General features: G+C 45.6%; 1 protein-coding gene across 26 annotated transcripts in view; it reads right to left on the bottom strand.

Moving 5' to 3' along the window:
* LOC135088863 (twitchin-like) overlaps positions 1-17674 on the bottom strand; it is a 164509-nt gene that overhangs the window by 19932 nt on the left and 126903 nt on the right. For 25 of the 26 annotated variants that reach the window (XM_063983893.1, XM_063983896.1, XM_063983902.1 and 22 more), the window contains 24 exons: positions 13949-14135; positions 13457-13572; positions 12734-12917; positions 12109-12239; positions 11826-11997; positions 11216-11494; positions 10747-10916; positions 10144-10273; positions 9562-9864; positions 8933-9217; positions 7867-8469; positions 7011-7728; positions 6678-6844; positions 5961-6548; positions 5260-5841; positions 4711-5016; positions 4458-4593; positions 4064-4230; positions 2493-3959; positions 2010-2312; positions 1506-1890; positions 1096-1301; positions 563-865; positions 191-348 (listed from right to left, as the gene is read on the bottom strand). In XM_063983893.1, coding sequence (XP_063839963.1) covers positions 191-348; positions 563-865; positions 1096-1301; positions 1506-1890; positions 2010-2312; positions 2493-3959; positions 4064-4230; positions 4458-4593; positions 4711-5016; positions 5260-5841; positions 5961-6548; positions 6678-6844; positions 7011-7728; positions 7867-8469; positions 8933-9217; positions 9562-9864; positions 10144-10273; positions 10747-10916; positions 11216-11494; positions 11826-11997; positions 12109-12239; positions 12734-12917; positions 13457-13572; positions 13949-14135 — 8046 coding nt within the window. The remainder of the gene's footprint in view (positions 1-190; positions 349-562; positions 866-1095; positions 1302-1505; positions 1891-2009; positions 2313-2492; positions 3960-4063; positions 4231-4457; positions 4594-4710; positions 5017-5259; positions 5842-5960; positions 6549-6677; positions 6845-7010; positions 7729-7866; positions 8470-8932; positions 9218-9561; positions 9865-10143; positions 10274-10746; positions 10917-11215; positions 11495-11825; positions 11998-12108; positions 12240-12733; positions 12918-13456; positions 13573-13948; positions 14136-17674) is intronic. The other variant, XM_063983905.1, reaches the window with a different exon arrangement.

Raw genomic sequence — 17674 nt, 5'->3', positions numbered from 1 at the left:
CTTTCTCTGATATTATTTATTACTGTCTATTCATGCTACCCATTAATATTTTTATGAGACTGAATCTTTACCTCTTCCATAGCATAAGTAAGTCTCATTCTCAGTTCTTTGTGTGTATAATGCTTTAACTTCTTTCAAATCCAACATAGATTAATTCAGTACAATATTATGTCACCAGGAGACAACTTACTGAGGTCCTCTTGCTGGGTTCGATCTTTGTCTTCCCCTTGGACCACTCGCATGCGGGCTGGGGTGCACCAGACATTGGGATCTTGATGTCGATTGGTTCTCCAGCACGCACCTTGAGCTTCTTGCCCAGCAGACCATCCAGGTACAGCTTGGGGGCATCTGTAGGGGGAGGAAGGTATTAATGGATCTTGTAGACTGATTAAGAAAAATTGATTGGCAAGAAGTATATCAATCTAATTATTTAGGCTAAAACATCACCCTTGTACACTTATTTACCTAACACAAACATACATATTGAACAACTGAGTGGAGAGGATCAAGAAGCTTGATGAAACAGTACATAAAACTGGGCCAGTGTTTAGAGAGAACTCACCCTTCATGGGCTTGGCAGCAATGGGCTGTGAAGGATCTGAAGGGTTGGAAGGACCCATCTTGTTGTTGGCCACAACACGGTACTGGTACTGCTCGCCCTCAGACACTGTGTCATCAACAAAGTCTGTTCCCTTGACTGGAGCACGGTTGACCTTCTTCCAGCGTCCAGAATGGATGCCACAGCGCTCCACATCGTAGCCAGTGATGGGGGAGCCACCAGTGGAGCGTGGTGCAGACCAGTGGATCTTGATGAAGTCCTTGTCAGAATCTGTGCAGGTGGGTTTGCCAGGCTGGCCAGGAACATCTGAGAGGTGTGAGAAAGAAGGTGGTCAGAGGCTGTGGTCTTGGGAATGGTGGGTGCATCTCTCTCAACCTGGGAATCAGTTGGTTGATCCAAAATCACGGGCATCAAGATAAGTAGTTTGTCATCATGCATATGTTAAAAACTTAGACATTTCTATGGCTGCTTTATTAAGCAATGTCTACTCCAGCAGTTGTGACTTCCCTGCATTATTAACACTAAACATCACTCACCAGCAGAAGCCTTGGCAGTGACAGGCTTGTCTGACACCAAGGGTTCACCAGTGCCCTGCATGTTCTCAGCCCTCACTCGGAACTCATACTGAGTGCCCTCCAGGAGGCGAGGCACTGTGGCATGAGTGTCCTTAGGATCCACCCAGTTAACAGCAGGCACCCAGCCTCCACCGTGGGTGATGTCCCTCTTCTCAATGACATAACCGCTGAGGGAGAAAGTGTGGTTGCTTATTAGTGGTGTTATGTCAGATAGTAACACAATTATCACTCTAAATGCTTCTGTCATAAACTACATACAAGGTATTTTTACTCGCAGTGGCAATAATTAATGTTACTGTGCCAATAGTCAAATCTATGACAGTCTGAATTCTTATGACAGTTGGTCATGAGGCAGGGGAAACAAGACTCACGTGATGGGGCTGCCACCATCGTCCTTTGGTGGGTTCCAGGAGATGTCCACGCTGTTGGCTTGGATTTCATCATAGTTGAGGGGTCCTTCAGGGGATCCTGGGGTGTCCAGCACGATGACATTGAAGGTTCCTTGATCCTCACCGCTGTCATTCTTCAGACGGATCTTGTACTGGCCAGAGTCTCCTCGGGTGGTGTTGACGGCATGGAAGACACTGTGGTTGTTGATGGCAGTGATGGTGGTGCGCACATCAGCCAGCAGCTCCTTGTCGTCGTTGTACCAGAACACGCTGGGCTGTGGCTCGCCAATGTAGTCCACATCCACGTGCAGCACCTGGCCGGCCTTGATGCGGATGTCGTGCAGCGGCCCCAGGATCTTGGGCTTCACTGCGGGTGCCAACATGTGTGTCACTTCCAGCTCTTGTGTTTTATTAATAAAAACATATCTCATCTGCCTCTACATGGTTTCATAAAACAACCTTTTTGCACATGATATGAATACTTACAGTGTCGTGGGCGGCACACCACAGCATCTGAAGGCTCGGAAGGCTCAGAGTTGCCGACATTGTTGACGGCGACAACACGGAACTCATACTCCTGTCCCTCTGTCAGGTTGGGGACTGTGCCCTTAGTCTCTGGACCAGTCAGCTTCACAGCATTCTGCCAATAGGGTGAGCCACGTTCCTTCTTCTGGATGATGTAGCCAGAGATGGGAGCACCACCATCGCTGGGGGGTGGGGTCCATTCCAGGTCCACATGGTCCTTGTCCCAGTCTACCACCTTGGGACGGCCAGGAGGGCTGGGCTCATCTGCAGAAAATGTTCAGTTACAGGTGGAGTTATGGATGTTAAGCTACAAATAATCAATTAAGTTTCTGGAAAATAATGTATTACAAAGAAAACTGCAGAGAGAGAGAGAGAGAGAGAGAGAGAGAGAGAGAGAGAGAGAGAGAGAGAGAGAGAGAGAGAGAGAGAGAGAGAGAATTTTACCTTTGGCATTCTTGGCAATGACGCTCTTGTCAGTGGTGAGTGGTTCAGACTCTCCAATGGCATTGACAGCCTTGACCCTGAAGTGGTATTCCTTCATGTGGATCAAGTTGTACACATCAGCTGTCAGACCGGCCACCTCAGCCACCTCTGTCCAGGTGCCACGGGACATGTCCATCTTCTCCACCAGGTAGTGGAGGATGGGGGAGCCACCATCATCAGCAGGGGTCTTGTAGCCCAGCTTGCAGCTCTCACGGGTGACATCGCTCACAATGAGAGGACCTCCAGGAGGTGCAGGTCGGTCCAGCACAGTCACCTTGGCTGAGGCGGATACCTTACCCAGTTCATTCTCCAGCGTGATAGTGTAGCGGCCGCTGTCAGAGCGCTGGGCGAAGGGAATGTCCAGGATGGTCTGTTTGCCATAGGTCTGCAGGTCAACGCGCTTGGACTCAAGCAGAGGCTCTTCATTTACAGTCCAGGAGACCTTAGGCTTGGGGGCACCACGGATGGGCACAGTGTAGTTGAGGCGAGTGTTAACCTTGATGATCTGGTCCTCCAGTGCCTTGCCATCGAAGGAAGGCTTCTCAAAGCGTGCCTTGCACACCACTGGTTGTGAGGCCTCTGAGGGCTCAGAGTTTCCAGCCTTGTTGACAGCAACGATACGGAACTGGTATTCCTCACCCTCCTCTAGGTCTGGCACAGAAGCCTTGGGGCCATGCTTGGCTGGGATCTCCACTGCCTTCTCCCACGGACCAAAGCGTTTCTTCTTCTCGATGATGTAGCTGGTGATGGGAGCACCACCATCTGAACGTGGCTCAGTCCATTGCAGATCAACACGGTCCTTGTCCCAATCCATGACTTCGGGTGAGCCTGGCTTGGTGGGCTTGCTGAAGGGATCCTTGGCTGTGATGGTGTCAGTTCCAGTGAGTGCTGGTCCCTGGCCCTGACGGTTGAGGGCCGACACACGGAACTTGTAGTCATGTCCCTCAATGAGATTATCAACGTGCAGGCTGGTGCCCTTGACCTCACCAACTGGCACCCAGCGGTAAGTGTCCATGTCCATCTTCTCCACTACGTAGCCTGTGATGTCAGAACCACCGTCATCCTTGGGTGGCTTCCAGCTGACAGTGCAACCACTGTGGTTGACATCAGAGTACTTGAGTGGACCTTCGGGAGCACCGGGAGCATCCAGGACAGTAATGTTGACAGTGCAGGTGTCCTCACCATTTTTGTTGCGAGCATTGAGGGTGTAGGCACCACTGTCACCTCGCTTGCAGTCTGTGATCTTGATGGTGGTGCAGTAGTCCTCGTTGATGATGGAGAGGTTGGCTGAGGGGTAGAGGTCCATGTCCTTGACACGCCACTGCTTGGTGGCAGGAGGCTCACCAACCACTGGTACTGGCAGGTTCAGGTTCTCTCCGGCCTTGATCTTCACGTCCATCATGGCATTACGGTCAATGCGAGGAGGAACTGCAAAAACACATTACAACATGAGACAGTGTTCAATACAAAACCTGAAGAAATTTTCACATCATTCACTACTACTCCATGACAGGCACAAGCCAGGTACTTACGGTTCTTGGGCCGGGCAACATGTGGCTTGGTTGGTTCTGAGGGTTCACCGGGACCTGCCTTGTTGACGGCCACCACACGGAACTCATACACGTTTCCTTCCATGAGGTCAGGAATGTGGGCACTGCACTGGTCACCATCCACGGTGGCACACTTGTCCCATAACGGGCTGGAGGAAAAAAAGACACCATGTTTATTTGTTCGTCTTAAATCTTTACTATCTTCATTCAGAATGTCAAGTTTTCTATAGCACAAATTCTAAATTTTTCCTTTCTGAGGTTTACTTTTATCAAGTAAATATTTTCCTTTTTACCTTTATGTTGACTTTATTTTCTTCACTAATTATTGTGAAATATAGGAACACAAAGAAGTTACATACCACTGTGCAAGACATACCTGTATCTGTCTCTCTTCTCAATGATGTAACCAGTAATGGGGGAACCACCATCTCCCTCAGGTTTCTTCCAGGCCAGGTCCACAAAGTCAGCATCGAAATCAGCAATCTGGACATCCTTAGGCACGCCAGGTGGATCTGCAGGAGGAGCACAAGGATGTCATGGATGGTTGAGCCAGAAAATGTTTTTGCAAATTAATGAATCAAGTAGTGGCTCTTTCCTTCATAACTGTCAGGACAGTGCAAAAGACTCACCATATGGGTTCTTTGCCTCAATGGCCTGCTGGGCAGTGAGTGGGTCAGACTGCCCGAGGCGGTTCACAGCCTTCACACGGAACTTGTACTTGTGTCCCGGCGTGAGACCTTCTACGTTGAAGGTGGTCTCCTTTCCATCTGTCTCTCCTGCAGGCACCCAGCGTCCGGTGGCCTCGTCCAGCTGCTCAATGGCATAGTGGTCAATGGGGCAGCCACCATCATCAGCAGGTGGGTTCCAGTCCAGCTTGCAGCCTTCGGCGTACACTTCAGACACCTTCAGAGGGCCATTGGGAGCCGTTGGGCGATCTGTGGATGAATGTCATCCTTATTACTTCTCAACACATTGGATGCATGAACATAAAGGAGTATGCAGATGTCTCAGTCAAATTAAATAAAAATTCAAATTGAATGCAACTTGAATTATTAATTTGGAAACAATGTCCTAAAAATTAAACCAATCCAGTCCTTTTGGGTGGAATATATTCTTTTTACAAGTGAAAATTAATTCTCTTACTGTGAAGTATAGATAAGTAGCCATATGACACTCACCAAGAACAATGACTTCCACATCAGCGGAGTCTTTGCCACTGTCGTTCTCAGCCGTGAGGGTGTAGGTGCCACTCTCAGCCCTCGAGGCGCCTGTCACACGCAGCTTGGTGTTGTAATCGCTGAAGCGGATGCTGGTCACTGAGGCAGACTTGATTTCCTTCTTCTTGAGGAACCACTTCTTCTCTGGGGCAGGCTCACCAGTAACATTCACATCAAAGTTGAAGCTCTGGCCAGCCTTGATGCGCACTGGCTGCAGGTTAGTGCGGTCAATCTTGGGTGCCTGGTTCTTGGCCTTGACAGTGACTGGCTCTGTGACATTGGATGGCAGGCTAGGGCCGGCAGGGTTGACTGCCCTCACGCGGAACTCATAGGTTTCACCCTCAATGAGATCTGGCACAGAGCAGCTGGTCTGATTGGCTGGCACCTCACATGCCTTGTCCCATCCACCGTACTTGTCCTTCTTCTCAATGATGTACTTCTCAATGGGAGCACCGCCGTCCGTCTTGGGCTTGTCCCACTTGAGATCCACCTTGTTCTCATTGTAGTCAGCCACCTGCAGATTCTCAGGCTTGCTAGGCTCCTCTGTGGATTGATGAATAACATGACATGATGATGATGATAGTTCAAATCTTTTATATTATAAATAAATTCATGAATAATACCTCCAGGCTGTAAAATCACACAATACCTGGTGTACTCACCATAAGGATCCTTGGCCAGCACAGGCTCGTCAGCATACAGGGGAGCAGACTCTCCCTCAGCATTGACAGCCTTCACACGGAACTCGTACTCTGTTCCAGGCGAGAGGTTGTTGAGCTCCACGCCCGGCTCAGGGCCATTGGTGCGGGCAACAGGGACCCAAAGGCCGGTGTTGGGGTCCAGCTTCTCCACCTGGTAGTACTCAATGGGGGTACCGCCATCATCCTTGGGGCGCTTCCACTTCAACTTGCAGCCATTGCCATGGACATCAGACACCTTGACAGGGCCTTCGGGCTTGTCAGGCTTGTCTGTGACAGTTACACGCACTGTCACCCTGTCCTTGCCAGAGCTGTTGGTGGCAGTGATGACGTATTCACCGGTGTCACCACGCACAGTGTCACGGATCACCAGCTTGGAGTTGTACTCAGAAGTGGTGATGTTGATATGCCTGTTGGAATCCAGCTTCTGGCCCTCAAAGGTCCAGGATGAAGTTGGAGGTGGTTCTCCACTGATGTCACAGTCATACTTCAGCATGGAGCCAGCAGAGATGGTTACATCACGCAGGTTCTTGCGGTCAATCTTGGGTGCCACTGTTGGGAGAAGGAAATGGTCAAAGAAAAATTACACTTCCTCTGTCATATCTACACATATGACCATTGCCACCAAGGACATGAAAAAAGAGCACATTTTAGACAGCAAAGAAACTCTGGCAGACTTACAGAATCGAGGCTTGGCAACAATGGGTCGGCATGGGTCTGATGGGTCGCCAGGACCTGCGCGGTTGACAGCAATGATGCGGAACTGGTATTCCATTCCCTCAATCAGGTTTGGTACAGTGCCCTTGCATTCAGGAGTGTCAGTCTCCACAGCCTTCTCCCAAAGGTTCCTATGATATAGCAAAAAAAACAATGCTGTACAGTATAACGTCTAACTTTAGGGACCAACAATTAACTTTCACATCACTCAAAGTTAATTCTGTATAACATACACATCTGCTTAGTCATATTGTACTATGCTATATATGCATGTCAGTGTGTGAGAGTAACACTTACGTGTACTTATCACGCTTCTCAATGATGTAGTGGGAGATGGCAGCACCGCCATCATCCACAGGCATGGGCCACTTGAGGTCAATGCGGTTGGCATCCCAGTCAGTAGGCTCTGGGGTGCCAGGGCGGCCTGGTACACCGAAGGGATCCTTGGCAACAATGGGGGCCAGAGTGACTAGTGGCTCTGACTCGCCTTCCTTGTTGACAGCCTTCACACGGAACTCATACTCGTGGCCTGGCGTCAGGTCTGTCACCTCCATGTCAGGGGTGGAGGTCTTGCCTACTGGCAGCCACAGACCCATGTCAGGATCAAACTTCTCCACCACATATCCTTCCACAGGTAGGCCACCGTCATCCTTAGGAGGCTTCCACTTCAGTTTGCAGCCTTCCTTGTGGATGTCCTTTACCTCCAGGGGTCCTTCAGGCTTGCTGGGCTTGGAGATGACAGTGATGTTGACTTCAGCCTCGTCTTTGCCGTACTGGTTGGTGGCCACAATCTTGTACACTCCGGTGTGCTTACGCAGAGGTTCATCATTGATGTACTTGGTGTTGTAGGGAACATTCTCCACACGCACATTCCTGGTCTCCTGCACGACCTTGTTGCCATGGTACCACTCCACATCTGGTGGTGGTTCACCAATCACCTTGACGTCCAAGAGGATTGGCTCTCCCTCCCTTACTGTGATGTCCCTCAGGTTGCGGCGATCAATCCTTGGCTTCACTGTAATGACAACATGATAAAATCAGGTTAGGATGATCCTGGGTAATGCATATGAATACACCCATGCAAACAAAGCTTATTACTTGTGTACACACCCCATGAGCTGTTTCCCAGTGCATGAATGGACCAAATACTCACACTTCCTGGGCTTGCAGGTGATGGGTTTGCTGGCCTCAGAGGGATCTGAAGGACCAGCTTCGTTGACAGCCCTCACCCTGAACTCATAGGTCTCGCCTTCATCCAGGTCCTCCACGCGGGCCTTGGGATTGTCACCCTTGACCTCGGCAGCCTTCACCCAGCGGCCGGTGGCCTCGTCGCGCTTCTCAACAATGTAGCCAGTGATGGGGGCACCATTGTCTTTGGCGGGCTTGGGCCACTTGAGCTCCACAAAGTCCTTGTCCCAGTCAGTGGCCTCAGGCTTGCCAGGTGGATCAGGTGGATCGAAGGGATTCTTAGCCACAATGGTGTCCAGGCCCTCAAGGGGCTCAGACTCACCCTCACTGTTGATGGCAGAGACACGGAACTTGTACTCATGGTTGGGCTCCAAGTTCTCAACCTCCATGCAGGGCTCACGGCACCTGCCAACAGGCACCCAGCGGCCAGTCTCTGTGTCCAGCTTCTCCACGATGTACTGTTCCACAGGAGCACCGCCATCATCCAGGGGCTCCTTCCACTTGAGTGTGCAGCCTTCCTTGTGCACATCAGACACCTTCAGGGGACCCTCAGGCTTCCCAGGCTTGTCTGTAACAAAATACTTCTCATTGTACTGTCTGATTCAGCATTACACAAAAAGAAATCCATGTTACAGCTACAGAGATGAGCCACTGAGACTGTTCACTGGCTAGTTCACCGGCTATTTTTGCCGGCTGGTTTGCTGGCTGTGGGCTCAGTGCCTTATCTACAGGAAGTGGGGTGACCAAGATAAGATAAGCCTAAAGCTTCCCCAGCCTCCTTAGTAACAGAAATATATACAATACAGACTGAATATAATGATGAAAATACACAGGGAAGACATAAAAAATATATATTAAAATAAATACAGTTATGAAAACATACAAGGAAGACACAAAAAACTATATAATGTAGATGTTCTAATAAAGAAAATGTAACATAAACAGGGCTAACTAAAAAAAAAAAAAAAAAAGTTGGGGCCAGGTTGTGGATATCAATATAAACCTTATTATCACCACTACTGGAGACTCACCAAGCACTGTCACTTCAATGGCAACCTCATCCTTGCCAGCAGAGTTCTCTGCCTTGATAACAAAGGTGCCATTGTGGGCTCTGGTGCAGCTTGGGATGACAATCTTGGTGCGGTGGTCCTCCTCATCAATCTTAACCTCCTCACCATCCTTTTCCTGCCTGGCCTTGTTAATGAACCAAGTCTTCTTGGGTACTGGCTCACCAGTAACCTTGGCATCAAACTTGATCATCTGCCCAGCACGCACAGTGATGTTTTCCAGGTTGCTGCGGTCAATGTGAGGCTTCACTGTGGTAGTGGATGGAAGGGCAAGAGAGTTAGCATAATACTGTACATACCATAGACTGTATACTCAACAGAGTAAATATCTACCACTTCTATTAGATGCTTCAATACAGCCATGAAGTGCAGTCATACAATATTACAAGTGCAGTAGTAATAAATGAAAATTAAGTTACCTTATAAACCCTTTACTACAAGGAGAAAATTTCCTTGATTTTTGCACTTGTGTGTCATGTTTCCCTTAACAAGGATATAGACAGTTTTAGCTAAGTGGTATGGGTATGCTATACTGGAGCAACACTTAACTAATGAAATATGTAAGCAGAACAATGCAAAACAGCAACACTCACAGAACTTGGCCTTGGCAGTGAAGTTGTCACTAGGCTCAGATGGTTTGCTCTGGCCAGCCTTGTTGACAGCCTTGACACGGAACTGGTAGGTCTCGCCCTCTGTCAGGTCCTGCACCTTGAACTCTGGTTTGTTGCTCTTCGTGTCGCAGTGCTTCACCCACTTGGCAGAGAACTTGTCCTTGCGCTCAATGATGTAGCTGGTGATGGGGGCACCGCCGTCCTCATCAGGAGCCTTCCACTTCAGTTCGCACCAAGTTCTGTCATAGTCCTTCACCTCAGGCTTGCCTGGCTTGCTTGGGGGATCTGTGGGTGGTGGGGGGAGGACAAAATGTACAAGTTAAGAGTCAGGGAAGTGTTTGAATGCAAGTTACTGACATTATTTATGGTATTAATCAGTTCTCTCTCTCTCTCTCTCTCTCTCTCTCTCTCTCTCTCTCTCTCTCTCTCTCTCTCTCCTCCAAAATGTATGAATTAGGAGAACAAGGAACGTGTTTTGGAGTGAGTTACAGAGATACTTTACTTATGAATCAGCTCTCTCTCTCTCTCTCTCTCTCTCTCTCTCTCTCTCTCTCTCTCTCTCACCATAGGGGTTCTTGGCCTTGGTTGGGGTGTCAGTCTCCAGTGGCTCAGACTCTCCCTCTGAGTTGACGGCCCTCACACGGAACATGTAGTCCTTGCCCTCCACCAGGCCTGGCACCTCAGCCTCAGGGCTCTGGAGGACAAAAGTACACGTGAGAAATGGAGAAAAGAATAACAAGGAGAGGTCTGAAAATATCAGCATGAAAACAAACTAAAAGGAAACATTAGAGACAATGAAAAATAATATCTTTGATATTTTCAAAGAAAAGACTAAAAACAAACATCAGAGACACTGAAAAAAAAAAGATAACATGTGGAAAACTATGGGAAATCAGCACAAAGGAATAAAGAAAAACTGATAAAGAATGAAGAAAAAGCATTACACACACAAATATGAAACACAGAAGTCTAATATACAAAACAAAATAAAAAGATGACAAAAAAATTACTCAAAAATATGAAACACAAAAATCTAATATACAAAACAAAATAAAAGGAAAATAATAGAAAAATTTACTCTCAAAAATACAAAACACAGAATTCCAATGAGCGAGACAAAATAAAAGAATTCACAGAACAATGAGGCAGTGACAAGCATATACTGACCTTGGACTCAGTGACAGGAACCCAGCGGCCAGTCTCAGTGTCCATCCTTTCCACCACATAATGGTCAATAGGCTCACCACCGTCATCCTCTGGCGGCTCCCACTTGAGCTTCACTGACTCCGCAGTGACATCAGACACCTTCAGAGGACCCTTGGGCTTGCTGGGCTTGTCTGCAAGAGGAAGAGAAGGAAGGTGTGAGTGTTTGTGTCTTTAACTAGTGAATTAAGATAACTGTTTGTGGAGCAACTTTTTATATCTTGTATGAATGGAGGACAAGGAAACTGGTATGAAGGATAGTCCAGAAAGTACTGGAAAAGCCTAATTCTAAGGAACATTCTCAGTTCTGACATGAAAATAAGAGGACCAGAATGTCAACATTAATTTAACATGTAGTTAAAATGACAAGAGAATAAAAGAAACAAAAGAATCTAGATACCAATGTACAAAGAGAATGAAGTTCAAGACTCACCAATGACAACCAGCTCCATCTCTGCCTCGTCAGTGCCAGAGTCATTCTTGGCGATGATCTTGTAGATGCCGCTGTCGGCACGCTTGGCCTTGCGGAGGAGGAAGGTGGTCAGGTGGTCTTCACTCTGGATGTTGATGCGCTCATTCTTAACGGGCTTGCCTTCAATGGACCAGGTGACCTTGGGATCAGGCTCACCCTCCACCTTGATCTCATTCTTGAAGGTCATGCTGGAGCGCACAGTCTTACGGCCCAAGTTCTTGCGGTCAATGCGTGGAGCCACTGAGGGAGGAGAGGAAAAGTGTGATTGGATTACAAGGTGTGGCTGCAAGTTATCTAAACTGAAACAGACAGCTGGGTTCTACTACTCTTTCCATTATCACTAATAATAATACAAAACACCACACAAACTCACACACATCATTCATACTCTTAGCCCCACTGGCCCCCCGGTAGAAAGGGACAGTCTTGTGGACCACCATACTGCACCCTTGGAGCCCAGGCACATACCATTACCATTACTACTGCTACTATTACTGCTACTACTACTACTACTACTACTACTACTACTACTACTACTACTACTACTACTACTAAAATCATGACAACTTACAGAATCTTGGCTTGCAAATGACTGAGTCAGAGGGGTCTGATGGGTCAGAGGGCCCAGCCTTATTCTTGGCAACAACACGGAACTGGTACTCTTTGCCTGGCTCGACATCAGTGATCTTCAGAGAGGTCTTGTTGCCAGGGCAGGAACCACATGGGGACCAGCCACGACCACTCTGTTAAAGAAGAGAAAGGGGTGAGAGGATGGAATGCAAGGATTGTGATATATATATAGATGTTTTATGATGTAATTCTCTGTCTTTTTCCTTTTATCTCTCACTACTTACCACGTCACGCTTCTCAACGACGTACTGAGTGATCTCTGCACCACCGTCGTCCTTTGGCTTGGCCCACTCAAGGTCCACAAAGTCCTTGTCCCAGTTGGTGGCCTTGGGCTTCCCGGGCTTACCAGGCGGGTCTGGCAGTGGAGGAAAGTGCTCAGTTATTTTCCTTGGTATATAATAATTGTTGATTGAGAGATATGTTTGAGTTATGTAATTTAGGTGATATGCTCTGTTGTTCTTCCTTACTCTTCCTCTACCTCTACTATGTTTGAGTTATGCAATTTAGGTGATATGCTCTGTTGTTCTTCCTTACTCTTTCTCTATCTCTACTTCCTGTTTTCTTCTTCCTCCTCTTTTACTCTTTATTTTCTTCCTTTTTCCTTTACTCCTTCCTGTTCTCTTCCTTTTCTTTCTTTTTCATCCTTTATTCCTATTTTCTTCCTTCTCCTCTTCCTCCTCCTTTAATTGTTCCTAGTTTCTTCCTCCTCCTTTACTCCTTCCTATTTTTTCCTCCTCCTCCTTCTTCTTTGCTCTTTATTTTCTTCCTTCTCCTTTATTCATTCCTATTCTCCTCCTACTCCTTTAATCCTTCCTATTTTCTTCCTTCTCCTCCTCTTCCAGTACTCACCATAAGGATTCTTGGCAATGATGGCCTTGTCAGCTTCCAGAGGTTCAGACTCTCCTTCAGGATTGACAGCCTTCACCCTGAACTTGTACTTCTTGCCTTCCTGCAGACCCGTCACGTCAAACTCAGGTGTCTTGGACTCTCCGCAAGGCATCCATTGGCCAGTCAAGGGGTCCAGCTTCTCAATCTAGGGAACAGACACCAATCAGTCACTCACAACCATGTATAGTGTGAGTATAGGATGAGTAAATTTGAAAAGAAGCTCGTTTCATCACCTGACACTTATCCTCCAATTTTAGATAATTCTTTTGGCATTCTCTTTAGAGGCTGGCACCTCAGTGGGCCTTTTTTTTTTCCCTTTAGTCATCCTAGGTCAATGCATCTCTTATATTTAAAAGGGGAGGAAAGAGAATGAAGTGTGATTTAGGAGAGTGAAGTGTCTGGACAGATCCAATAAGATGCAATATTGTAGTGGCAACCCTCTTGAGTAAGCTCCAGGAAACATATCAGAATGAATACAAGACTCACTCCATACTAGTCTGAGTTAACATATGTATACTTTATGCATGTGCAAGCCTGTACAATGAAGGATGAATACATGGCAGAGGTAAGAAATGAGCTAAAAGATGTGGGAGATGTATAAGATTTGCCAGGTGTAAAAGGGCAGGTAGCAGGTGTCTTAGGGATGTAATAGGGGAGTGAGAGATTCCTTAACTGAACACTTACCTCATAGTGATCAACTGGGAGGCCACCATCATCTTCTGGTTTGTCCCACTTGAGTTTGCATCCATTTGCCTTGACATCAGTCACTTCCAGGGGTCCCTCAGGCCTGCTGGGTGGTCCTGCAGGTGTGGATATGTATAAGATGTGGAAGCATACAGCATCAAAGAAATAGAATTATGCAAATATGAGAAAGATACAGGAAAATATTAGCTGAAAGGAGTAGGTTATGAAGAGGATAAAATAAAGGTATAACAAAGTATTAGATGAAAGTGAATAGAGTATGAAGATGATATAAGAATGGTACAAAAAAGTATTAGATGAAAGTGAATTGATTATGAAGAAGATATAAGAAAAGTACAGAAAAGTATTAGAGATAGTGAATAGGTTATGGAAAGGATAAAAGAAAGGTGAAGAAAAGTATCAGTCAAAAGTGAATAGATTAAAAAGAGAATAAAACTAGACGTGAATAATGAAGGTGTCGTAACCAGCACCTACCAAGGACAGTGATGTCGATTTGCACAGAGTCCTCGCCGTGCTTGTTCTTGGCCTTGAGCACGTACTTGCCGGTCATTTCCCTGCGTGCCTTGAGGATGAGCACCTTGGTGTTGTTGCCGGTAGAGTCCACCCTCATTACTTCAGTTGAGTTAACTTCCTGCTCGAAAGAGAGGAGGACCTTGGCGTTCTGTGATGTGTCATGTGTGGTGTGGAAATGACAGATGGACAAGGAAATAGAAAGAAATCATAGAGAGAGAGAGAGAGAGAGAGAGAGAGAGAGAGAGAGAGAGAGAGAGAGAGAGAGAGAGAGAGAGAGAGAGAGAGAGAGAGAGAGAGTAAAAAATATGAGGTGCATGTGTTCCATGTAAGAGAGGATGAAGAGGACCCCACAAGGAGCAGCAGGTGACAAGTCCAGCAGGGCAGCAGGAGCAGCAGAGGCCAGCAGGATGTCCCACCAGCCACAACAGATGGAGGTGAAGCAAGTGGGAGGGAAAGAAGATGGGAGAGAGAAAGAGAAACCATGCATTAGTAAAACATAAAAGAACATGGTATAAATATGACCAAGTGACCATGAAGCAAGGCATTTTGTCAAGTTGTTCTCCTTCACAGGAATTTCACAAGCTTTAATATATATGTATGAAAATTTTAAACTTATGAAATCAACTGGTGCATTTTTATTCTGAGTGAACTGTTAATGTGAAACCCTTGCTAGCTTGCTCTATGTTTTGGTCATATGGGTTGTAACATCACCAGCCCATCACAAGCCAATGCATGTGTAGGACAGGTGAGTTACCCCCACACCCCTCATGCACAGGTGAGGGGCTGCACACCTGCCTCACAGCCCCATTCATGCACTGCCTTGCCCAACACTCAGGCTGGCAATGTATGTGTGAGACTGTGGTCTTGCAGGTGAATCAATCCAAGAAAAAAATAATAATAAAACAAAGGAAAACATGATTATATGTCTTCCTTTGATTGTTTAATATAAATGAGAATACTACTCATTTATACAGTGTCTTTATGCCTTTTTTTAATTTATATGCATCACAAGGGGTTTATTTATTTATACCTTTGACTTAACATTCTTTGACACATTCTTCCAGTTTGTGGATAGTGTGTAACCAGTATCAGGAACATTAACCAGAAATTTATAACATGTATCATCCTTTTGACAACCTTCTTGGAACATTGGCTTTCTGAACATGATAATAAGACCTGAGGAAGGGTGGCTGGTAGTCTCCTTTACTCATTACTATGGCAAGGACTTTGCTGGTGACTCCTCTGATTCTAATACTGGAACACTCCAAACAACAGATCTAAAGCCAGGAATGTCCCAAATATTGATCTTTAATATATCATTAGGACCTGATATTCCATCTATTTGGGGGGAAAAGGATACATCTACATTACTAAATTCTTGTCTTGTTTGTATGAGATAATGCTAACACCTAGGTATCTCAGGGTTCTCAAACAACATTACTGAGAATGTGCTGTTCACTTGTTCTGAAGCTAAAACCATGCCGTTCTTGAGGCATAAACTACTGATGTTCACTGGATAACCACCAAGGAAAATAAACATGATTATATTTAGCTGGTGATGTTCTGCTGTGGCTTGTGTGTACTTCAGATTGATTTTTCATTGACTAATTCTGGTAGAGAGATGTTATCCTCATGAATTAACCAATCAAAGGCTGCCTGAAGTACATGTGTGTTATGATTGGCTGAGAAATAATATGGAGTAACAGTACATACATCAGAGCCAATCACTGCCACACACTGACTTGCCGGTACAGATCACCAGCCAATAGCCTGTTTTATTTACCTTGTGGCACCAAACACTGTGACTCACATGCTCCCAGTTAGTGACGTGAGTGAGGGCATGACAACAAACTACCAGACCACTGAACCTTTTACTTGGTCTGCCCATCACTCAGACCCATCTGTCAGGTGTGATGGGGAGAGGGAAGCAGAACTGATGGGTTTAGAGGGGAATGTCTTATGTTAGAGGGAAATGTTTTTTTTCTAAGAATGCAGTGTTGGCGTGCAACAAGTGGTTTCATGAATTTTGGTACTGAATATGTGAGTTTGAACCTTTATTGTTTTATTGTGCAATTTAAAATTCATCAGCTTAAGGCTGCATGTAGAACATTTCATCTGGAAGTTGTAAAGTGCTATCTTTGAAAGTTATGGTGTGGTCTATGAAACGGATTCTCATCAATGAGTGTAAGATGAACTGTGATATTAATGATTTCAAGTCATGTTTGTGAAAGTAAGGTGTTGATGGCAGCTTGTACACCACTTGTTTAAAGATCCTGTATCTCAGTAAAGAAATGAAGCAGTGTTGTGAAGAAGAGAATGTGCCGTGAGAATCATAAACACTTGAATCCGAAGAAGTGTAGTTACTAATGGAATAAGGCATTGTGTTTATGTAACACAATAACTACACTTAGTCTGGATTCACTGCTTGAGATTTTCAGGACAAGGAGTGGACAGACAGACCTGAAGACCGTGATTGTACTGCAGTAATAAACTGCGCATGGGTGGGTAGGATGTGTGTGTGTGGGACAGGGACACACAACACAACACAACACAAAATGGCTCTACATAGGTCATGCATCCCTCCAGCACACTGCAGCACCTCACAACTGCTTCTGCTGCTGGTGCTTCTGCTTCCATCATTCCTGCTTCTGCTGTTCCCCTTACACCCTTCCAATCTCTGTGCATTCCTCCCATCCTCCCTTCCCATGAGGGACACAACAAAACTACAGTGCTATGGAACAAACAAGGACTGGACGAAAGAAAAAGATGCACAAACAAGCTAATGGATGCTCAATGGGATTCTCTCAAACAGGGACAAAAAACAATGGGAAAAGTTGGGAAAGGTGAAAAGATGCAAAAATCTATGCTTCTTACTGTCTTTTTTGCCTCTTGTACAAATATGATTGGCAAAAAGGCAAAAAATTAATCTATGCATTTTCAATGAATGGTTATTAGCAAGCATGAACATAGGAAAACATGAAGGGAATCAGGAAATCAAAATGAATGGGAATACGTTAATAAGTGTGAGTAAATGTGATGAATGCTGTGATGGCTCAAAAAGACTAATTTGCCAAAATTCGCAGAAAAATATGAGCAACAGAATGATGGAACAAAGAGTGAACTGGCAAAAATAAGTGTAAAATAAATAGCTTTTTTTGTACAGTTGAAAGAAAATCTTCTGAAATAGATAACATTAAAGGTAGTACAAGTGTCATTTCAAGTCCATTGTTATTTTGCCATAAGTTGAATGTTCCCAGTGCTCATTATATTGTCTCTCTGGAATGGTCTTTGCTATATTCTTTTCTCTTTACTTGTGTCTGTTGTACTGTCATCACACCACCATCATGTCATTTCTTTTACCATATCACCATTATTATGTCCTTTAGTCATGGCTCTTCCTTACCATACCCCAAACTTAAATACATATGGATCTAGTCATAATAAAGGCTTAAACAGCATTCATTCATTAAAATCACTACTGTTTTTTTCACTAATAACATCTTTAATCACTATTTTTTCTAGTAACCATTCATTCATAATTGCTTTTATGAGTAATCCCAACCACTCCAAACTTTCTCACTTAAAACATCTACTTGTGCTGTCAGTCTAGCACACATTCATCTCATCTGGAACTACTAATACCTTTCAAGTGCACTTATCTTATATCCTCAGTAGTATCTGCCTCTC

This window comes from Scylla paramamosain, chromosome 32, assembly GCF_035594125.1.
Source record: "Scylla paramamosain isolate STU-SP2022 chromosome 32, ASM3559412v1, whole genome shotgun sequence".
Lineage (NCBI taxonomy): Eukaryota > Metazoa > Arthropoda > Malacostraca > Decapoda > Portunidae > Scylla > Scylla paramamosain.
The sequence above is the reverse complement of the archived record's forward strand: the minus strand, read 5'-3'. Positions and strand labels throughout refer to the sequence as shown.